Source organism: Anabrus simplex, chromosome 1, assembly GCF_040414725.1.
Source record: "Anabrus simplex isolate iqAnaSimp1 chromosome 1, ASM4041472v1, whole genome shotgun sequence".
NCBI lineage: Eukaryota > Metazoa > Arthropoda > Insecta > Orthoptera > Tettigoniidae > Anabrus > Anabrus simplex.
The window spans coordinates 1376493730-1376518829 of record NC_090265.1 but is presented as its reverse complement, the minus strand read 5'-3'; the positions used below and the strand labels follow the sequence as shown (position 1 = coordinate 1376518829).

General features: G+C 37.0%; 1 protein-coding gene across 1 annotated transcript in view; it reads left to right on the top strand.

The window, feature by feature from the left end:
* LOC137501870 (neugrin-like) overlaps positions 1 to 2198 on the top strand; it is a 68719-nt gene extending 66521 nt beyond the window's left edge. The window contains exon 4 of the mRNA XM_068228995.1: positions 1540 to 2198. Within this exon, the coding sequence (XP_068085096.1) occupies positions 1540 to 2078 (539 nt within the window). The 3' untranslated portion in view covers positions 2079 to 2198. The remainder of the gene's footprint in view (positions 1 to 1539) is intronic.
* Positions 2199 to 25100: the final 22902 nt, after the last annotated feature.

Below are 25100 nucleotides of genomic sequence, written 5' to 3'. Positions count from 1 at the left end.
GGGTTTTAGTAATGGTGTAATTCTCATCTAATGAGAATATCTTCTAATTCATTAATCTTCATATGAACATTTATACTCTGATAAATAACTTAACATTAGCTGGTTAGAAAAAACTGGAATTTTCAGCCAAATCTTACAACTTAATTGGTCCATTACTTTGACTTGGACATCAACTTCCTGTGATTAACATCTAGTCTATTATAAATCCATTTTAACAGTTACTTCCTCATGTTTACGTTTTATATAGTAATGATATTTTATTGTATAACAACATTTTAATGAACAAATAATTGTAAAATGAGGTTTAATATAAAAACTCAACCTTGAGATAATTGTACAAAATGGCTGAAGATGCTCGACATAACGAGCAAAACATGTCTCATTTAATGTTTGTATTGTGGTAAATGCCCTTTAAGAGACAATAAAAAAATTTTATGTATTGAATAGGTGGATATAATAACAAGAAATTGTAATTAATAATAGTAAGTTCAATACAGGCAAAAAACATAAAATTGGTCTTATGCAATAACTAGCAAGTTCTGAGCTGTCAGTGTCAATGTCCAACTTGATATTCAGTGACACATTTGTAGTATAACTTACCAATCATGTCTGCATTATATAGCATGGTTCTATACCTGACCAGTTGCTCTTCTACTACGTCATTTTACCTCCCGAGTCCCGGTACATATCGGCTACTATTTCACTACTAGGCTTGTAGTTTTGCACAAATTCAACACTCTTCCTGAAAGATTGTGCCCACATGCTTAGGCTGTGTAACTTTTGCAACATAATCACATTTTTTATCTAAAGCAAGAGAGCTGAAAATGTTGCTACCCTTGAGACTGAAAATTAAATTGTCTCTCTGGACTAGTGTGTTAATTGATTTCACTCATGTAAGTTGGCAGACGAGAGAATCTCATTTGGATATTTCTCTGTTGAATTGGATGTCTATAGAGATGATAATCAGACAAGGCCTGAATTTTATGAATTTGCTTGATCTAATAACCATGTCAGAAAATTACAATATTTTTTATTTTTGGTAATTGCTATAGAAAAATTTCATTTAAAAATGGTCTTTATCAAAGGTGAAGGAACTAAGACTTTGAAACTCAAATCCAAATCCCCTACTTTCTGTACAGGTGCATTTATCCAATGTACACCATGATGGGTGATGCAGGAGAGAATGACATTCAGCCCTATTGACATTGAATTCATTGTCTATGGTGACATGCTGAGTTGTGTCAATATTATGCTAGAAACTAACTACATTTTTGAAACTTAGAAAGAAGTGTCTTTAGAGGAATGAATATTTGAGAGTAATAGCTTATCAGAATATCTTTAAATACTTAAGATATTTTTGTACCTACGAGTGCTCACGAATCTTGTAAATATCTTAGATAAAAGTGAATTTATTAATTTTGTGTATTCTTCTGACTCTTTCAGTCTTCATTTTGCATTGTTGGTTTTTTCTTACCAATTGTCAGGGGAAAAAATGAAAGGGTAATGACAGAATTGTAATATGTCTCCTTTTCCTTTCAGGGTCAGCACAGCAGAAAATGCAAATTTCAGCAAGTACTTCTGAATTTGGAGATATTATTGAATCATACAAAGCATTAAAAGCAGGTGAAAATAATACCAAAATTCCTGATTCCAGAAAGGTACCCACTGTTTCTGTTCCACCTGATGTGGATACATTTCTGTTGCCTGATGATAAAAAGAATGATATGCTGACAATCTTGAATAGGTATCGTAGAGAGGGAACAAGTGCCAATGAAACAGAATCTACCAAAAATGAGGACAAAGCTACATTGAGGTGTGGAGAAAGTGTGGACCTAGTTGAGAAAGAAAAATCATCATCTTTAAAAGTACCGGTAAATAATTTTTCGATAAAGACTCTTCAAGAAGTTCCGGGTAATAAAGAAAGTGTCCCAAGTACTAGACGTGAAACAAAGCAACTTCCTGAATGGATAAAAATTCCTCATACATGCAAAGGCAAAGGAAGTTTGTTTAGAGTTGATGATTGTTTCTATGATGAAGATGGTGAATTTTTATACAGAGTTCCTGGAATGAAGAGTTAACTTTGGTTAACTTTAGTAGGATGTCTGAAAGGTGTGCTACTGAAATATTTAGTACTGTGTGATCCTGATTATGTGAGGTGTCTAGTTTCAAAACTAGACATATTTATCTTTCTAGTTTCTGAGAAAACATGGATAAATATTGTATAGACACATAACATAGAATATTTTATAACACTGATGTGTGTTCATTTAGCCAAATTAGGTGATGATTTATTGGAAGATAGTTTGAACTTCTCTGGTTTTGAAACCGGGGCCTGTCCAGTTTGAAACTCTGTTTTGAACTTTGACACCTCATATGTAAAATATCTAAGAAGGTTCAAAAGATAAATTATTTAGAACATAATTTTGATCCTTAAACCACTGGGATATATGTCACTGTGAGTGTAACCTAAACAGCATTGTACGTTTTGAGGCTTATCAAATCTTTGTGTTCAAAGGTGTACGAAAATAAACCTCTTTCTCATTTGAAGATATTGCTCAATATTTAATTCTAAAATGATCCTTTCAACTAGCTGCCCTACACTTCATTTTTATCTTAGATCAGATAAACAAAAGTAGAAAATAGGTTCAGTTGCATTCTCGTCCGTTATGACTCTCTTGACATCACATAAAATTACTGGACTGTAATTTTAAAAAACTCAGTACAAGTTGTAACTTGATTCTATTTAATTAGTGTGCAGTAGAGTGGTAGTTTAGAGGAAGGCCTTACACCTTTTTTTTTTTTCCCCTACAATCTGTGATAATGAAGATCCTGCTGCTGTTCAACTCCCAACCCTAGTGTCCCAAGTTTGAATCATGATGACTCTGAGTGGGATTTTCACTAAGATAAGCACATGATAGGGGCAGGGGGACTTCTCCTAGAGTCCTGCGCAGATATACAAAATATTATCCGACCAAGCTCGATAGCTGCAGTCTCTTAAGTGCAGCGAGTATCCAGTATTCGCGAGATAGTAGGTTCGAACCCCACTGTCAGCAGCCCTGAAGATGGTTTTCCATGGTTTCCCATTTTCACACCAGGTAAATGCTGGGGCTGTACCTTAATTAAGGCCACAGCCACATCCTTCCCGGTCCTAGCCCTTTCGTGTCCCATCGTCGCCATAAGACATATCTGTGTCGGTGCGATGTAAAGCCAATGGCAAATATATATATATATATATGAAGAGTTAACTTTGGTTAACTTTAGTAGGATGTCTGAAAGGTGTGCTACTGAAATATTTAGTACTGTGTGATCCTGATTATGTGAGGTGTCTAGTTTCAAAACTAGACATATTTATATATATATATATATATATATATATTATCTGCTCCACATCCGCACTTCCTTCATCCGCATCCACGAATAGTTATCCGTGGATATTGTACATATTTAACTACAGTATATTACACCCAAGGTATTGAAACGGGTAGATCTGTTAACATAATACAATAGGTCCGATACCTGGCACCAGAACCCCCCACGATCATGGGTTTGAGGGATTTTCTCTTGTGACAACTACCGATGTATTGACCTTTGTTCCTTCCTTCCTTCCATTAATTGCAAGCAGGAGCCAGTTAGGTTACAGTCAGATTTACGACTTTATGGTCTCAAGGCTCTTTATATATCACCATTCTCCCATACCACTGTCAAGGGTTGCCTAACCATGAGCAAAAATAAGAGTATATCTGAGTGAAAATTAATAAATGTTATTTAGAAATTACTAGCAAAATTATCCGCACTGTCATACAGTTTGCATCTGCCAAGACACCAACTTTGCGGGTATCCGCATACGCACAGGGCTCTAGGCATCTGGTCTAAAAATCCTTGGCCAAGTTTGAAATTCACCCTGGGCAGTCCCACATAAACGTGGGAAGGTCAGCTTCTGCTTGGGATCATAGAGTCCTGTTAAGAACTATTTGTGACTCTCAAACAAACAGGTGCAGCAGGGAATATATCCTAAGAACCTCTCAGTTACCCAGTCACCCAAAGGAAGAGCCCATTCCACAGGAAAAGCTACTAACATACTTTTTGTACCATAATCCACTTGCAATTGGAGCATTAAATTTCCCTACTACCACACTGTTAACACTGTCTTGACCATCACTACAAAGATTGCCCAGTAGTTACGTTCAGTCAAGGACCATCATTAGGGTTTATCGTATTCTTTGTTTCTACAGAAATGATCTTCAGAAACATCTTTCTAATATGTCCATTTGTGATAAGGATGTACAAACTCATGTTCCTAAGAAAGGCCATCCTTGCATAGGCTTATCCAAAGTTGACCAAACAGTGCTGTCATCGTGGTAATGCGCCATACGGTATCGTTCACTACTGATCTACATGTAGGGCAGTCGCCGAGGTGATAGATTCCCTATCTGTTAGTTTTCCTACCCTTTTCTTTAATAATTTCAAAGAAATTGGAATTTTACTGAACATCTCCTTTGGTAAGTTATTCCAATCCCTAAATCCCCTTCCTGTAAACGAAAATTTGCCCCAATTTGTCGTTTTGAATTCCAACTTTAAAAGTAGGAAAGATTGCAAAATGAAGATATAGCCTACACACTTATTCGTCTACTAATGTCATTCCATGCCATCTCTCCACTGACAGCTCAGAACATACCACTTACACATTATAATTCTCATACTTTGTATTTACATACCACTTAATCGAGCAACTTGTCTTCTTTCTCTCAAGTCTTCCCAGCCCAAAATTTGCAACAGTTTTGTAATGTTACTCTTTTGTCATAAATCACCCAGAACAAATTGAGCTGCTTTTCTTTGGATATTTTTCAGTTCTTGAATCAAGTAATCCTATTAAGGGTCACATACCCTGGAACCATACTCTAGTTGGGGTCTTACCACAGACTTGTATGCCCTCTTCTTTATATCCTTACTACAACTCCTAAACACCTTCATAACCACGTGCAGAGATCTGTACCATTTATTTACAATCACATTTATGTGATTACCCCCATGAAGATCTTTCTTTATATTAACACCTAGGTACTTACAGTGATCCCCATAAGCAACTTTCACCCCATCAACGCAGCAGTTAAAACTGAGATGAATTTTCCCATTTGTGAAACTCACAACCTGACTTTTAACCCCGTTTATCACCGTACCATTGCCTGCTGTCCATCTCACAACATTGACGTAATTTTGCAGTTGCTGACAATCTTGAAACTTATTTATTACTCTATACAGAATAACTTCATCCGCAAAAAGCCTTATCTCTGATTCCACTTCTTTACCCGTGTGTCATATATATATATATATATATATATATATATATATATATATATATATATATATATATATATAAATATAAGAAAACATAAGGGTCCAATAATACTGCCTTGAGGAATTCCCCTCGTAATTATTACAGGGTCTGAGAAAGCTTCACCTACTGTGATTCACTGAGATCTATTTTGTAGAAATATAGCAACCCATTCAGTCACTCTTTTTTCTAATCCAGTTGCACTGATTTTTGCCAGTAGTTTCCCATGATCTACCCTATAAGATGCCTTAGACAGGTCAATCGCAATACAGTCCATGTGACCTCCTTAATCCAAGATATTTGCTATATCCGGCTGGAGTCCTAAAAGTTGAGCTTCAGTGGAATAACCTTTCCCAAATCCGAATTGCCTTCTATCGAACCAGTTATTAATTTCGCAAACGTGTCTAATCAGAAAGAATGCTTTCCCAAAGCTTACGAGGGCAGATCAGAAAATAAGTTGCACTTCCCAGTTATGGCCATTTATTACACCACCTATACAACAGCAACATGACTATAACGACATACACTGTAACGTCACTTTTCCACATAGATTCCGAGATACTCTAAACATTTCTGCGAACGCACAACCAACTTGTCGATGCCGGATGCATAGAAATTTCCTCCAGCGTTCAGCAACCACTCGGAGACAGCGTCCTTCATCTCCTCATCGGTCTGGAAATGTCGACCACCGAGCTCCGTTTTGAGCTTACCAAACAGATGAAAGTCACATGGTGCTAGGTCGGGACTGTAGGGTGGATGTTGCCAGACCTCCCACTTGAAACGCTGCAGCAGTTCTCTCGTTTGGCGGGCCTTGTGAGGTGTTGCGTTATTGTGCAACAAAATCACACCAGCGCTCGATTTCCTCTGGCGCTTCTCTTTAATCGCTTTACGCAACCGGTGCAATGTTTGACAATACGACGCCACATTGATCGTCGTTCCTTTCAGTATGAATTCCACATGCAGCAAACCCTCCATGTCAAAGAACACTGTCGCCATAACCTTACCGGCTGAAGGTTGAACCTTGGCCTTCTTTCGTTGTGGTGATGAAGGGTGCACCCATTCCATTGATGTTTGCTTCATTTCGGGGGTGAAGTGGTGGACCCAGGTTTCATCGCCTGTAACGATTCGCCGCAGAAACACGTTGCTGTCTGCGGCATAGCGTTGCAAAAATGCCAGGGAGGATTGGAAATGTTGTCCCTTGTGCTCATTGCTGGGAAGACACAGCTTACGATATCCAAGGTCCTTGTGAACAATGGCGAACACACTGCCATCCGACATGTTCACCTGCGTCACGATTTTTCTCAGTTTATTGCGCCGTTTCTTTCTAATGATCGCATTCACACTGTTGACCTTTGCACGGGTCCTGGATGTTGCGGGCCGGCGTTCGCAATGGTTGTCCGTGATATCCGTGCATCCGGCTTCGAATTGCTGACACCACTTTACGATACCTTGCCGGGAAATGGCCTGCTTCCCATACACAGCACTAATTTCACGATGAATGTCCGTGCAATTCTTCCTTTTGGCCCGTAGGAATCGGATTGTCGCACGCACCTCATATTTGGAGTGAACGTCCAGTTGACATGCCATTGCATTTGGCCGCTATTCACACAATACTAGACGAGACACCACAGCGACCTGCCTAACAGACGTGTGCGCAGTGTCTGTCCTTTTCTCCGCTGTGCCCATGTTTGCGACACACAGCGCGCTGCTGCGGTGCGTTAGTGCAACTAACCTTTTGATCCACCTACGTACGTGCAATGCATGTCAAACTGACTGGCCTGTAATTTTCAGCTTTATGTTTATCACCCTTTCCTTTATAATCAAATAAGTACTTCAGATAGGGTACTATATCCCAACCCATTGTCTTTAGTATATCCTCAGAAATCTTATCAATTCCAGCCACTTTTCTAGTTTTCAACTTTTGTGTCTTATTATAAATGTTGTTGTTATCATAGGTAAATTTTAATACTTCTTTATCATTAGTCACCTCCTCTGTCTGGACATTATCCTTGTAACCAACAATCTTTACGTACTGCTGACTGAATACTTCTGCCTTTTGAAGATCCTCACATACACACCCCCTTGTTCATCAATGATACCTGGAATGTCCTTCTTCGAACCTGTTTCTGCCTTAAGTATCAACACATACCCTTCAATTTTTCATTAAAATTTGTATGACTGCCTATTATGCTTTCCATCATGTTATCCTTTTAGCTGACTTCTTTGCTAACTTCAATTTCTCCTTACTTCCATAGCCATTTCTAACTCTGTTTCTTTCCAATCTGCACCTCCTTCTTAGTCGCTTTATTTCTCTATTATAATAAGGTGGGTCTTTACCATTCCTTACTAGCTTTAAAGAAAACTTAGCAGTCCAATAAAACTGCTGTAATTAATACCCTCTTAATTACAGGGTCAGATAAAGCTTCACCTATTGTAATTCTCTGAGATCTATTTTCTAGAAATAAAGCAACCTATTCAGTCTCATGCATCCCCAGAAATCTTATAAATTCCAGCCGCTTTTCTAGTTTTTAACTTTTGTATCTTATTGTAAATATTATCATAGGTAAATTTTAATAATTCTTTAGTATTAGTCACCTACTCTATCTGAACATTATCCTTGTACCCAACAATCTTTACATACTGTTGCCTGAGTACTTCTGCCTTTTGAAGGTCATCTCATACACACCCCCTTGTTCATTAATGATTCCTGGAATGTCCTTCTTGGAACCTGTTTCTGCCTTATCTATTCCTATACATACCCTTCCATTTTTCACTAAAATTTGTAAGACTGCCAGTTATGCTTGCCGTCATGTTATCCTTTGCTACCTTCTTTGCTATATTCAATTTCCTAGTAAGTTCCTTTAATTTCTCCTTACTTCCACAGCTATTTTTAACTCTATTTGTTTCCAGTCTGCACTTTCTTCTTAGGCTCTTTATTTCTCTCTTATAATAAAATGGGCATTTACCACCTTTAAAAGTACAAACCTGTTTTCACATACCTCAACAATTGCTTTAAACCAGGGATTTCCAAATGGCGGCCTGCGAAGCCATATAATGTGGCCTGCGAGAGCATTTTAATAAATAATGTGAAGAATAGTTACAAAATAATAGTTTATAGGTTATTCAAAAATGTATTCATTTTTATATTCGTTATAGACTCAAGTCCGAACTAGTTCATTCTTTAATATTATTTCCTCTTTTTAAAAATTCACTTGATCTGAATGGATTATTTTTCATTTTAAAAAATTTAAAATCCAAATTTCAGATAATAATGATTGGTTTTTACGTCCCACTAACTACTTTTGATGTTTTTTGGAGACGCCGAGGTGCCAGAATTTTGTCGCGCAGGAATTATTTTACATGTCGGTAAATCAGTCGACGCCAGGCTGACGTATTTGAGCACCTTCGGAATGATCTAACATCGAACCTGCCAAGCTGGCTTCAAAAGGCCAGTGCCTCAACCATCTTAGCCACTCAGCCCGGATCCAAATGTCACTCTTTTATGCAATTGTAAATTAATGTTTTACCTAAGTAATTAAAAATATCAAACCTTTATTTCAGATGAATTATGCATATTACTTTTTTCATAATGGTACTTCTGTAGGCCTACTATATGCAGAATTTTACGAAAATTGGCCTATTATTCAAGTGCGGCCCGCGAACATGACTAAGATTTCCATTACGGCCCTCGAGCCCGTACAAATTGGAAACCCCTGCTTTAAACTAATCCCACGGTCAGTTTATATTTTTATTTACCGTTTTCTACTGATCATAGTTACTTTACCGAGCTCGATAGCTGCAGTCGCTTAAGTGCGGTCAGTATCCGGTATTCGGGAGATAGTGGGTTTGAACCCCACTGTCGGCAGCCCTGAAGATGGTTTTCCGTGGTTTCCCATTTTCACACCAGGCAAATGCTGGGGCTGTACCTTAATTAAGGCCATGGCCGCTTCCTTCCCACTCCTAGCCCTTTCCTGTCCCATCGTTGCCATAAGACCTACTGTGTCGGTGCGACGTAAAGCCAATAGCATAGTTACTTTTTTTAAACTCCCTAATGCCTGCTTTATCAGCCATATGATACTGCCTAGTAGTCCTACTTTTAAGACCTTCCTTTCTATCACATTTATTTTTAACTACGACCAAAACAGCTTTGTGATCACTAATACCATCTATTACTTCGGTTTCTGTATAGAGCTCATCTGGTTTTACCAGCACCATGTCCAGAATAATCTTCCCTCTTGTTGGTTCCATCACTTTTTGAATCAGGTATCCTACCCTTTCCCAGTCTGTACACTCCAAAGTCATCAAGTTGCCTATTATATTTGGAAATGAGTCTTACACCTAGAGTTTCATGTTTGTCATCTTTAACTTTTTTGTAGCTTACAAATTCTTCTTTCCCAACAATGAATATCCCCCTCCTACTATTCCTATCCTATCTCTGTGATACACACTAGTTCCGTGAGACAATTTCTGTATCCATTATATCATTATATCATTATATCTGGTAAGAATATATCTATTAAATTACTTTATTGCACATTTGCACCCAGCATGAAGTGATCTACAACTTTGATCCTATGGCTTTTATTTGTATCTATATTCCTTATATGTTAGACAGAGATAGAGCTGCATTTCTCGATTTTATGTAACATTTATACTGTTTTACACAGATATTTTATAGTTTGATACTCTTATAGGAAAGGTAGAATCATCAAATCCGGCATGCATGCTGACACGACCAGTGGCCATACACTAGCCAAATTTGATTCCACCTGCCCCATGAGTATCAGAAAAGTAAAGCATTGTGTGAAAACTGTATCCAGATTTCATCCTATTCAAAGTTTCTAACTCAATCTAACCCATAAATATAGGAGATACGAGAAAATATCATAGGATCAACCCTGTAGAACACTAAAAGCAGTGTCTGATCACACGGTCCGTTTGTCGATATGACATAGTGTTTTGGAGCAAGAAATCTCAAAATGAAGGTCTGTACTTATAAACATGCCCATGCTTATCTTCGAGGGCTGCAAATAAACTAGTTGCAACATAGTCCAGACACTCATAGGAGATCACGTATGCATAAAAGGAATACAGGAGTGGTCAGGTTGTGGTGGTGTCAATGTGTAGTGTGCATTTGATGGGCATCCAGTTGGGAGTGGTGTTGTTGTGTGTTGTTTAAGTGAAGAGTGTTGATTTCACTGCTCTAAAGCATGTTTTCAAAAGGTGATCAGTGTTCATGGATTAAAATTGAGATTTCCCTTAGCAAAAGTGCATCAGAATGTTATCGAGAATTCCATGAAGCCTGTGGCGAGAATGCATTATCGTATATGACAGTTGCACGATGGGTCAAGGCTTTTTGTGCAGGTTGGAATGTGACTGCAAATTTGCACCACACAGGTCATCCGTCCATTCCTCAAGATGAGATTGACATCGTGAGTGGTCTTGTTTCCATAGACCATTGATGGACTGTCCGGGAATTATCCATAGAGGTTGGTCGCAATCATCAAATGGTGCAGCACATACTGATGAAATATCTTAACATGAAGATAATTGTGTCGTGTTGGATTCAACATCAGCTCGCCAATGTGCAGAAATGGCATCGGTATGCACTGACTGGTATCCACCTAGACAGATACCACAATGAAGGAGACTCATTTCTGCAGTGTAATGTCGCCATTGATGAGACATGGGCACGAAACTACAAGCCTGAATGAAAGCGTCATTCGAATGAATGGTGTCACGTAGGTTTGCCACGTCCACAGAAATTTCAACAGGAACCCAGTTGGGTGACTTCAGCCTGGAATCTGGAGTTAGGGGTGTCTAAGCAATGTAAAGTTAGGATAGTGCATGACATTCCAGTGTAGTGGTAAAAAGCAGTGGGAGATATTTCCCCAACGTTGAAATAGAAAGATCTTTGAGAAAAGCTATGGCTGGTTGGCTCACGAAAGTACTCTTGTTTCAAATGGGGGTCTATTATATGAGAGGATGAGAATTGCTGTGATTAATGTGGATGGCCAGAGTAAAATATCTAAAAGTAGATCGGACGAATATTTAATAGTCTTCCATTTTTTTCTCTCTTATTAGTGTTATATAGAGGATGGTTGTCTAATTGTGCTTCCTCTTAAAACAATAATCACCACCACCACCTGTGCGTGGATGAATCCCAGACGTAGAGGTTGAAAGATTTATTATTGGACCAGCCGACAGAGGCCCAATTTTATGTTGAAAGCTTGTCACCATGAGAGGGTATGTCCTAACCTAAGGCTAGGTTTTGTTCTGAATTATTGCGAGTACGTTTTTGCATCGAGGGAATTCACTCACATTCCTAGATGTAAGTTAATTTCTATAGGGGTTCGAGACCTGCTGTCACTTTGTGACTTGTTGTATTTCCTTTGTATGGTTTGCGTTGAGTTTTCATTGGGGATTTTGATCTGCATTGTATGTTTTGGTCGAATAAACATGTTTATGTCCCCATCTACTTGGTTCTCATTCATGTTTATGTATTTAGATCCCTGTTCTTTTAACATTAGTTAGAATATTAGCTAGATAGTTTGGGAGACCCACTCTGGATGCTCCATGATCTCTTCTGATGTGTTAGCCACCCGAGAACACAAGCAAATGAACTAATCTTTTTTTCATATTCATAGATATTGCTCTATCTTGTCAGATCATCTTTAATTTTGCCATAGCTGTACGTCCTAGTATGATGCGATGTTTGATTTATTTTTCGCAGCTACTTTTTTCCTCGATTATTGAACCAAGATAAGGAAACTGACAGACTCTTTGGAGATTGTTAAGATGCTGTGGCAGCTGAATTTCTGCACCTTTGTTGACAATCATTAGTTTTGTCTTGTTCCAATTAATTTCTATGCCAAGTTTGTGACTTTCCTGTTGTACACGATCCATTATCTCGACAAGCTCCTTTACACTGCTGGCTACAAGTGTGGTGTCATCTGCAAAACGGTGGTTATTAATTCTCTTCCCACCAATCAAAAATCCTCCTTCCCAACTGTCGAGGGCATGCCTCATGATATATTCACCATAGATGTTAAACAATTGAGGTGATAAGATGCATCCTTGTCTCACACCTTTGGAGACTTTGAAACTTGATGATAGATCACCATCAACTCTGACTTTGGCCAAGTTGTTATCGTATAAGCCTTTTATAAGAGAAATGAGATGAGATGGAATTCCCATTACCTCTAGAACACACCACAACTTCGGCCACAAAACACAATCGAAGGCCTTTTGGTAGTCAATGAAGCACAGAAACAAAGGAATGTTGAATTCATGTGCCTTTTCAACCAACTGACGTATATTTAGAATCTGTTCTCTAGTTCTTCTTCCCTTGACAAAGCCAGCTTGTTCTGACGGGAGCTGATATCTAATGGAAGGTTTCAAACGTTCATTTATGATATGCAATAATATTTTACTTGTCTGTGATATTAGTGAGATGGTTCGATAATTCCCGCAGTTCCTTGTTGATCCTTTTTTGTGAAGTGGAATGAAGATGGAAATGAGGCAGTCTTGTGGCCATACACCACTGTGCCATTTTTTGTTACAGATGAGTGCATTTCCTTAATCATTTCCCCAGTGATATTGATATTGTTACTCCCTATGTGCTTTATAATCCTTAGACATAATAATTACAACACAAATTACAAGTGACCGTACATAAATATAATAATAAAAGGTTAAAATGTTCATGGGTTGAAGACTGAAGATAAAATTGAAACAGATGAATACTTAACTCATGAGAACTTAAAATGAAACACTTCTAACAATCTTCATTAATCATTATCATTATTCTCACAGCTTACACATCTAATGCATCTTTTAGAGTATGCTTTACACAGAAAGTTATGACATTGATTACACTTCATTGTGGTGACTTGATTTTGTTTCCAGTCACAGTGAATGCATTGTCCTTTCTTCGATGGCAATTTGTTTCTTCTAATGTTTCTTCCTGATGGTATGGGGATAACACTGCTTGGATATCCAGAGGCAGTGTTCCTATCTTAGCTCGTTCAACCAACCACTTATTCATGAGTTGAAACGAAAGATTTTTCAATCCTAGAGATAGCCCTTGAAAAGCTAGTGGTGCACCACATTGTTTTGTCTTTCCCAAAGAAAAAGTCCCTAGTTCGTCGTGTTCATCGCTACCAACTACAAACTGCATTTGTATGTCTTCATCCTTCACAAACTTCACCCTACAATAAAAATAGATAGTTACTTTTGTTTCCTCTATAGTCTACATTTTAAAGTTCACCAAATGACGGCACGTGCAAGTCACGGTCAAATAGTGTGACACGTACAATTTCCTGAACAGATACCGCTACACTGAGAGTATCGATTAGACTTCGCCGGAAGGTACTAGCAGCGTGACGGCTGTAGCTCTTAGGAACTAAAAAGTACAGATGAAATACGCAGGTTGGTGAACGAAATTCACCAGTGCACCCGGTTTAGGGTTAATGAAATATACTCATATAAACAATGAGTATAATAATAATAATAATAATAATAATAATAATAATAATAATAATAATAATAATATCAGTATTGTAATAGAGAATGAACGCAGAAGCATTATTTCATCTACGAACAATCCAAAACTGGCAGATTAGAGAAGATCGAAAGAAGAATTGGAAGCACTTGTATTAATAAAAGCTATAAAAAGGATGGGCAATGGCCAATAGTACCTAACAATGTTGTATATCAGAAATTTTAACCCATTACTGACACCATGCACAAGAAAAGACTAGGGTACTTTGGCCACATACTGAGAATGCCAGATTTGTGACTTCTGAAACAGCTAGTGCAGTACAATCTTGCTTCATAAAATACTACAACTGGATGCAGATGGATAAAAGAAATTAGGGAGGATTTGAAAGAAATTGGCCTTACACCAGATGACACTATGGATAAGAGAAAAGTAAACACAACACTTGAAAAATATGACTTTCCACTTTACACTTAAAAAGAGGAAAATCCCAACTAGAATATTCTCTACACAAGAAAGGGCAAAAATATCAACACGTATGAAGAAGTACTGGGAGGACCACAAGGCTTGGACAGTTCCTACCAAGAAATTGACAAACCAAAGGGTCAACCCTCAAAGTGATTCAATGTGGTTTCAAAAGAAGAAGAATAATAATATAGAATGAACAGACTGAGAAAACCAATCAGGAACAGTGAATATATTCCTACAAATTAACGTTATAATTCTGATTCATTGTCAGAATCGGTATGGGATTCAGGTGGAGGACAGGAAAGCAAGCTGATTGCTTCCTGTTGCAATGCAATTACTCCTTTACTAGCAGGTTTTCAGAGGCTAGAAATTAAGTGATCAGAAGTTACAAATAATCATGAAAGAATATCCTTATTTGTTAGTACTTGGGACATGTTTCTACTATAATGTAATCGATAAGGAAATTATTTCAGGACCTTTGCACTAAAAATTGTGGATACTAGCTGGCATATAGAACTATGGGTACAGTTCAACATAATTATATCCATGCAGTATCCAGACATTCCTTGAATGCCCTTATATTAATTTCAAATCCACAAGTCATGGTTTGAAATATAATGTGAAACCTGTGGATCAGGCTTACTTCAATTTCAGCGATTTCGGCACTTACTTCTGCACCTCAGAAGAATCGTTTGGCCATGTTCTCATCATTAAATATCCCAAAACCAGGCTTTGGTTTATCTATGTCAACTCCAATCTTTCTCTTAAATTCCTTTTGGATTTCACTTTTCCTTTCTTTGACAACAGCTTTTTCTTTGGTCCCTCTAATTTGCCACATTTTACATTTCAACGGTAACTGATATGGAGCAATCACTTGAAAGAACTAATCCAGGCATGTAAGGAAGATATTCCGAAGGAATACGTTTCCATATCTACTTTTCTGCTTTGGCAGCTTATTGAATTCATTTCTTTGGGACTTGCTCCACTCAGCATTTCTGTGCTGCATCGTCTGTTACTGCATTACATACTTTGCCATCTATCATTGTACTCAAAAGTGAATGAGTAACTAAGATTTTGTCAGTGCCAGTATTTATTACAGAAGGCTGCAAACATGCATTCTGATTCTCAATCTTTTTTATCTCTTCATTTATTAGTACAGTCAATTCTTCAGCAAATTAAACCTTAATAGAGCGACAGAGCCTGGGTGATGATGTATTAGGATTTTACCATACTATTTTTCTGTCCTCAGAATTAGATATCAATTGTATTGGGACAAAGAATATGATGAATAAATATTCATCATTTCAGGTTTCATCTTGGAAGGGCTGCTTATATTGACTGTCCTGCACTACTGTTGCCCCCCATTTACTTACAAGTGTAAACGAAACACCATCCAATGATGGAAAAGTGGCAGTTAAAACATCTTCTTGCACTTTCACCAAACAACTAATAGTGTGATCTAGTATTGCCTGAAGTTGGATTTCCGCACAAACTTCATTCACTGAAATTGTGTCCTGCTCTCGCATTCTTGTATGTCTACTGTATATACGTACTGCTGTACAGTCAACCATGCAGAAATGAAAAGTGCCAGTGCTTTCTCTGGGGTGTTCTGCTCTAGCTGATTCTAGTACAATTTCCTGAATTTTTTAATTTTTGTTGCACGAGACGGAGATGCATTTGGTAGTTCTTTCACTAAACCTGCAGACATTTTGGCTGCTAACAAAATTTACAGAGAACTTAGTTCCTTCCCTTTTCACTTTTTACATCTCTCATCCTCCTCTTGAAAATCCATCTTTGGCCTACCCCTACTTCTTCCTTGAAACATACTACAGTATATAGTTTCTGTGGAAACTTTACATTAATATCAACATCAAACCAAAAATGAAGAAAAGGCGTTTACTGATTCTTATCCATCTTTCATTAAATTTAGAGGACATTTTCAACATGAAATCTTTTATTTCTTTCGTAATTTTTCATCCGAGTCCTTCAAATTGTAAAGCTGAAGTACGCATGACACCATCTTCATTATGTGTTCTGCTTTAGTGGAATTTTTCCATACCTCAAAGAGATCTATTCTTGAAATTGATGGGCCAGGTATTGAAATTAATGGACCAGCTTCAGAAAGATAATTTTAAGACGTCAGTTCTACTCTTTTGCACCGGGCTGAGTGGCTCAGACGGTTGAGGCACTGGCCTTCTGACCCCAACTTGGCAGGTTCAGTTCTGACTCAGTCTGGTGGTATTTGAAGGTGCTCAAAAATGTAAGCCTCGTGTTGGTAGATTTACTGGCATGTAAAAGAACTCCTGCGAGGCTAAATTCCGGCACCATGGTGTCTCCGAAAACCAAAAAAGTACTTAGTGGGACGTAAAGACAATAACATAAACTACTCTTTTGCGAATCATAATATTTTGCATTCATGTAATATGGATACACACCTATTACATATATAAAAGTAAAAGCGGAGAGAGATGATGGTTCTTTTGTAGGTCTCGTTAAAGAAGAAATGTTCATATTTAAACAAAATTTTAGACCACAGAATGCATGAGAAAGAACCAAAATTAACAATTAATAATGATCTAACTGTATATATTTAAAATGTACATACCTTCCTCTGCAAGATCCATTTTTAAAACTACAAATATCTTAACACAGTTACTAGTTCCATAGATTCATCAGATCACACTGCAGACAACTGACAGTGTGAGACGGAAGGATCAGTAAGGGGCACAATGTTTACACAGCTGTAGAGATAAGATATACCACACACAGCTTTAAAAGCTATGTGGTCAGGTATTCTTCGAATAGTCAAGAACTTAAAATAATGCTCTTTGTAAAGGAAATAGGTTAGTCGAAAATGTATTTTTTTCCCAGCCAGATCTCTAAAATTTCATGCTGTGGGACAGTTCAAAAACTGAAAGTCATGTTGGAGCAGCAGTGATCGTTAAGATGTGTCCTATCATTCTATCTCTTCTTCTGGTCAAATTTTGCCAAATCATTCTCCTCTCACTAGTTCGATTCAATCTCTCTTCATTCATGATTCGATCTACCTATCTCACCTTCAACATTCCTTTTTTTATACATTTCAAAAGCTTCCATTCTCTTTCTTTCTGAGCTAGTTATTATCCATGTTTCATGGTCCATATGAAAGTCTTCAAAAACATCTTTCTAATTCCTGTATCAATGTTTGAATTGAGGAAATATCTTTTCTTAAGAAAGGCCTTCCTTCCTTTTGCTAGTCTGCATTTTATGTCATCTTTACTTCTGCCAATATTAGTTATTCTACTACCCTAGTAACAATATTCATTCCTCCTGTGGGTAGGGACCCAGGCAAAGAATACACCTATGGTGTTCCCTGCCTGTTGTAAGAAGTGACCAAAAGAGGAGACCAAGAGATGATGGAATTAGAACCATGAAACTGCTTGTGATTAGTACCAGCATGCTGGGAACACCATGGGTCGCCTTTACTTGCGAGTAGTACCACTATGTTAGGTACACAATAGGTTTGTGATTAGTAGCAGCAGAGAGTAGTTAACTGTGGGTTTACAGTACCTGTGATTAGTACCATTATGCGAGAAAGATCATGGGTCTGGGGATTGCCTGCGGTTAGTATCGCTATATGAGTGACACCATGGGTCTGCGTTGGCTGTGATTGGTACCTACTATGTGAGGAACACCACAGGAATACCAGCGCCTGTGATTAATGCACCCATGTGAGGAAGACCGTGGGTTTGCATTGCTTATGAGTGTAGGGTTACCAACTGAAAATTTCCAAATGCAGGACATTGCTTAGCAAAAAGCAGGACATTTAAGAAAAATGCCTGACAATTTCAATCGATAACAAAATTATACATATATTACACACAACTTTTTACCAAAGTAAATACCTTACTTAATGATCAGTCCTTGCTGCAGTTCATTTCCTTGAAGCTGTATTTTTCAACAGAACCTACTTTTGAAAGAAGACGTGAGTTATTTTCTTGAAGTACATATTTATAAAATTCTTCACACGACACATCTTTGAAATTGAACTTTACAAGTAACATTCCTTTCACTGATTCTACCAACAAACGGTTCCTTTCCTTTGTCCATTGAGCATTTATGAATGAAAACACACGTTCAGTGGAGACATTGCTGCCTGGTATGGCAAAGAAAAACTGGCAAATGTTCAAAAGTTCAGAAAATACCTCAATGTTCTGGCACTTATTAAAAAGAACAGACCATTGTTGGTCTAGTGTTGTATCTTTATCCAAAGGTGAAGTTTTAGAATAAGCCCTTACGTTGCAGAACTGGTCGAATAATTTTGAATCATCTATTTCTACACCTTTTGACTGTAAGTACTGAATACATGGTACAATATTGTCAAAGCTGAGGTCTTTAATGTTTTGAAGTTTCAACCATTTGAAACACTTGAATTCCTCTATAGAATGCATCCATTTATCCAAGTACTCAGTGCAGGTTTCATAGAAACAAGATACATTCTCCATAAACACTTTGCATTCATTTTTTTTTTTTTCAATTTGCTTTACGTCACACCGACACAGATATGTCTTACGGCGACGATCGGATAGGAAAGGCCTGGGAATTGGAAGGAAGTGGCCGTGGCCTTAATTAAGGTACAGCCCCGGCATTTGCCTGGTGTGAAAATGGGAAACCACGGAAAACCATCTTCAGGGCTGCCGACAGTGGGGCTCGAACCCACTATCTCCCGATTACTGGATACTGGCCGCAATTAAGCGACTGCAGCTATCGAGCTCGGTCTTTGCATTCTTTATCCAAACAATGTTCTGAAAATGTATTTAACATCTGTCTGACTTTAAGGGGAATGAATTGACCTTCAAGTCTGCCTTTCATTGAAGATTGGACAGATTCTAATAGTTCAAGCACTTCTACAACTGAATTATGTTCCTTTTCAAGTGACAAAATTTTATAGTGAAAAATGTGCATGGTTGAGGAAAGAAGCAAAAGAGCTCTGAAAAGTCATTTTCAAGGAAGTTATTAAAAAAAAAAAAAAAAAAAGACCATTGTTGGTCTAGTGTTGTATCTTTATCCAAAGTTGAAGTTGAAGTTCTAATTGATGAAGGCACTGACTTTCTACCCTGAGAAAGAAAGTAGGATTTCAGAGCTGGGAACAATTGCAGGATTCTTTCAACTGCTGGATACAATGTTAACCACCTAGTCTTAGAATGATTTAAAAGCTGCAGATAATTTACATCAACAAATTCACAAAAGTCTTTCAGTTCCTGAGTGCGCACTGCATATATATGAAAGAAGTTGAAAATTTTCATCACTACAGACTTAATATCAACAGGAAGAGCATCAGCTCCATGTTGCAAACAGTTATGTAGAATGTGAGCAGGACATCCAACACCTACTATGTTTTCATTCAAGTCTTTTTTGAGAGCAGAGATTCTTCCCTTCCCTGCGTGCAAGGCCTCCAAAATTAACATTGACATTGTCTCCAGAAAATGCAGTGCATCTAGAAGTAATTTTATGCTTTTTGAGAGTATCTGAAGTATAGGAGGAAATACATTCAGAACTTTCATTTGGACATGCTTGTAAATCAAGAACTTTTATCTGAATGCCATTACTTTTGTAATCAAAGAATTGGATGACAATTGGAAACAACTTTAGTGCACCATGATTGCTTGCATCTGTTCCTAGGCCAAAAAATGGAACTTTATTGTTAAGAGTTTCAATTATAATATGTGTCGAGTGAGGAGCAATAACATTATTTATTATGGCTTCTGTTTTAGTTCTTGCACAGGTCAGTTTCTGTGCGACTTCAGAACCTAAGAACATACTCATTCAATTTAGCTGTGCAGTCCATTGATTTGTACGACTGGTGATGGAAAACTGTATGAAATGACGTTGTAGCTTCTGCGGCTTGAACCTTTTTATCATCTGGTGAATATTTGGGAGTGACAAATGATAACATTGAACATGATATTGACCTAGTTCTCACCATCTTTTTGTGTTTTTCACTGTTAACGTGTCTTTCCAAGTCACCAACACCTTTGTATCCGACATTAACATAACTATCACACAGTGCACATTTCACTTCACTTTCACTGCGTCCGTGAGTAAAGCAAGGATACTTATGTTTTAGTTTATTTGAAAATTTACACTGTCTTTTTTTAGATTCACTCCTTTCAGGTTGAAAAGATGATATATCGGTACGTAATAGGGTGCAATGAGATTAATATTTCACTCCACTCGCTGCATACTCGCACTATAATTTACGGCGACAACCAGATAACCAAACACAATAGCTGCAAATCATATGGCAAGCACATGTAAACTGTAGCTCTCGACACTTCCAGTTTCTCTCAACATAAACGTGGAAATGAAGCACGTTGATTATTGATCGATGCCTGGACTTCGAGTTATCAAATATTAGTATTATTTATTTCCACCCTCGGAAGTAGCGCCCTGAGCACATAGAGTTGATGTATGATACAATAACTTGCTGTCTTCAGCCTAAAACCTAAGTGAGCAATCTTGTAACGAAAAATGCCGGACAATGTCGATAAATTAGAAATGCTGGCCGGACGTAACCAAAATGACTGAAAAGCAGGACATGTCCGGCAAAAGCCGGACGGTTGGTAACCCTATATGAGTGGCACCATAGGTCTACGTTTTACCTGTGCAACGTATAATACTGAGTAATACCATAATTTGTGAAACACAGTGAGTCTACACTACTTTTGATTAGTACCGCAACATGAGAAATACTTTACTAGCGATAGGTACAATAAGACCGTTGACCTGGATTTTGGACCCCTTTAGAGAACAAGCAACATCGATTCAGGATTGTGCTTTGGATGCAGTCCTTTCGTCAGTAATACTATTTTACAATAGTTTCTGGGAAGGTGGGGCATTGTGGGTCGGATCCACTGATAGTTTTTTCATAATCATTGTTCATCACCGTCTCCTTGAATTCTAGTCAGAGGATTGAGTTTGGAATTATTTTAACTTTCAGTATTGTGAGTTGGATCTGCTGATTATTTTAAATTCATATTTATTTATTCATTCATTCATTCATTCATTCATTCATTCATTCATTCATTCATTCTTCATCATCATGTTTTGAATACTGGTCAGTGGATGAATTTTGGACTTTTAAATTGTCATTACATTTCGTCTCATTTCGTACCATTAAGGGCTGATGACCTAGATGTTATCCCCCTTTAAACAACAAGCATCATCATCAATAATATTCATCTACTTCTTTTAATAGTTCATTTCCTAATCTAATATTTCCTGAATCACCTGACTTCATTTGACTGCATGCCATTACTTTTGTTTTGGATTTATTTATTTTCATCGTGTACTCCCTCTCCAAGACTATGTCCATACCATTCAGCAATTTTTCCAGATCTTCTGCGGCCTCAGATAAAATAATATCATCGCCAAATATCAGAGTTTTAATTTCCTCTCCTTGGATTGTGATTCCTTTTCCAAATTCCTCTTTGATTTCCTTTTCTGCCTGTTCTGTATGTACATTCAAAAGGAGAGGGTTCAAACTGCAGCCTTGGCTCACTTCTTTCTGGATTGCTGCTTCTTTTCCTCATCCTTTGGTTTCTATCACTGCAGACTGATTTTTGTACAGATTGTAGGTAATTCTCCTTTCATGATATCTGATCCCGATCATCTTCAGAATCTCAAATAGCTTGGTCCGATCAACATTATCAAATGCCTTTCCTAGATCTATGTCTAGATTCTGTCCTCTAAGATCAGAAGTAAAGTGATAATTACTTTACGTGTTCCTAGATATCTTCAGCAGCCAAACTGATCTCCCAACTCGGCTTCAACTTGTGTTTCCATTCTTCTTTAAATAATATGTGTTAAAATTTTAAGCCTGAGATGTTAAACTAATGGTGTGGTATATTTCACACTTGTCAGCACTTGTTTTCTTGGGAATAGGTATAACAACATTCTCTCTAAAATCGGATGGCACTTCTCCTGTATCGTACTCTTACACACTAAATGGAGAAACCTTGCCATGCTGGTTTCTCCTACAGCAGTCTCTAATTCAGAGGTTATGCCATCAATTAAGGTTTCATTGTTCCCATTTAGATCTCTCAAAGCTCTGTCGAATTGTGGTCTCAAAATTGGGTCTCCTATTTCAGCAGCATCAGCAGCCTCTTTTTGTTCCAGAACCTGATCATTTACTTCTTTCCCTTCATTCAATTGTTGAATATGTTCCTGCCATCTTACTGTCTTGTGTTCTTTCCCTAGAAGTGGTTTTCCATCTACACTCTTAATATTCATACACCTAGTTTTCCTATCCAAAGGTTTTCTGGATTTTCCTATATGCAGTATCTACTTTTCCTACAACCATACAACATTTAACATTCTTGCAATTCTCTTTCAGCCATTCTTCCTTACCTATCCTGCACTTTCTATCTGCTTCATTCTTTAACCAACTGTATTCTTTTCTGCCCCCCTAATTTTTTGCATTCTTGTATTTTCACCGTTTATACTAAGCTACTAATATCTCCCGAGTTTTGCACTGATTCTTACTTGATCTTACCTTTCTTACCTAACCTTTCTTCAGCAGCCCTACTGATCTCATTCTTTACAACTGTCCACTCTTAAGCTGTTGTTTCCTTCAGCTTTTTCATTTAGTCCTTGTGCAATATATTCCTTGAAATAATCCTTCACACTCTTTTCTTTCAACTTATATAGATCCCATCTTCTTGTATTTCATCCGATCTTCAATTTCTTCAACTTCAAATGGCATTTCATGACCACCAAGTTGTGGTCGAGTCCACGTCGCCTCCTGGGAAGATCTTGCAATCCAATACCTGATTTGAGAATCTCTGCCTAATCCATCATTGACTGTAACTCAATCCGAGTATATATAACTTCTTCCTGCATAAATTGACCAGTCAATGAATATTCAAGATAAATATTATAATTAAGCGGTCTGCCTATTCAATACAATATATAATTTATTATATCTAGGACATGTTTCGTCCCCTAAGGGACATCATCAGCTAATAATAAATTAACATTAATATATCAGAAATAAATATTAAAATTGGAAAGACACATTAAAATTTTTGACAATTTAAAATAAGATCTTAAAATTTTGTTAAAATTGTAAGTCATAAGACAGGGAGCTCATAAAAGAGCCGGCTTCTTTAGCATGATTTACAGAGCTTTTAATATTCTGCTTTCAACCCAGGATTTAAAAAAAGAAATTAATACTATATACCATTTAGCATACAAGAATGGCTATAATAAAGAGTTTGTAAACAGGATTATAAATAAAGTAAAAAGTAAGCCTAAGACAACATTAATACAAGAACAAAAAGAAAAAGAGAATAAGAAATTTGCCGTATTTACATATAATAGCAGTAAAATATATAGTATTACGAATCTATTCAAAAAACGTAATTTAAGAATCGCTTTTAGGACTAACAACACAAACTCGAAATTGTTTTATAACACTCATATCGTTAATAATAATAATAATAATAATAATAATAATAATAATAATAATAATAAAAAATTCCAAAATTTGGGTGTTTATAAACTGAAATGTGCTAGTTGTTTAAAAAGTTACATAGGACAAACAGGTAGGAACTTCATTATAAGATATCAGGAACACACCAGAGCCAAGAAATACAACAGATACTCAGCCATGAGCGAACACATGACCGACTCCAATCACATGTTTACAAACATAGATAATGACCTCAAAATACTGAAAACCGTGAATAAAGGCCATTTATTAAACATATATGAGGAAATCTACATTTATCTGAACTAGAGAAACATTCTAACAAATAATATCAATGAGCTTTCTGAGAAGTATAACATTTTATATGAAGAACTATTAAAAGCGAAAGTTAGGAAGAAACGTCAGACTCTAACACGTCACACGCTCGGTGACACTCAGGTTGTCCAATTTAGAACACACTCTTCTACTTCCCCTCCACACTCCCCGCTCAGTGTAGCAACTACCAGTACTTGTTTTAAAACAGATGCACACTTACCTCGGTAGAAGTAAGTCCTTCTCCGCACATTGGGGCCAATAATGAGGAGTAAGTAATACGATTTTATTAAATTACGTTATATTTATTTCATCTTCCATTTCACGTTACTTACACTTATATTATTTTTTATTTTTTCATTTTATTTCAGATAAAATTATATCCATTACCACACAGAACTTTACCATCATGGCCCCAATCTGACTTTAAATTCTGAAGCATTTAAATTTTGGTATACCATCTAAGGAATGCTTATTAAGTTTCAACAAATCTTTCACCAAGTGATACAAATCAAGTGTGCTATTTACAACAAATGATATTTTAAGATTTTATAAGCAAAACTGGTATTTTCCAAGAACATTAACAAGTGAAATATGGACAATTTAACTCTTTTACCAGTCTTATGACTTACAATTTTAACAAAATTTGAAGATCTTGTTTTAAATTGTCAATAATTTTAATGTGTCTTTCCAAGTTTAATATTTATTTCTGATATATGAATGTTAATTTATTAATAGCTGATGATGTCCCTTAGGGGACGAAACATGTCCTAGATATAATAAATTATATATTGTATTGAATATATTGTAATTATAATATTTAAGTTTATCTTGAATATCCATTGATTGATTATAGTCAATACGGGATTAGTATTACTTGAAATGAAGCTGTTAAAGCTTATCACTTGTAAATTGACCAGTTCAACTCAGTTTATGGATGTGTTTGCGATGACTAAACAGACCAATCCTGGCATAAAACATACACCCACACAAGTCTCACTGAATAGAAAGAGAGGGCG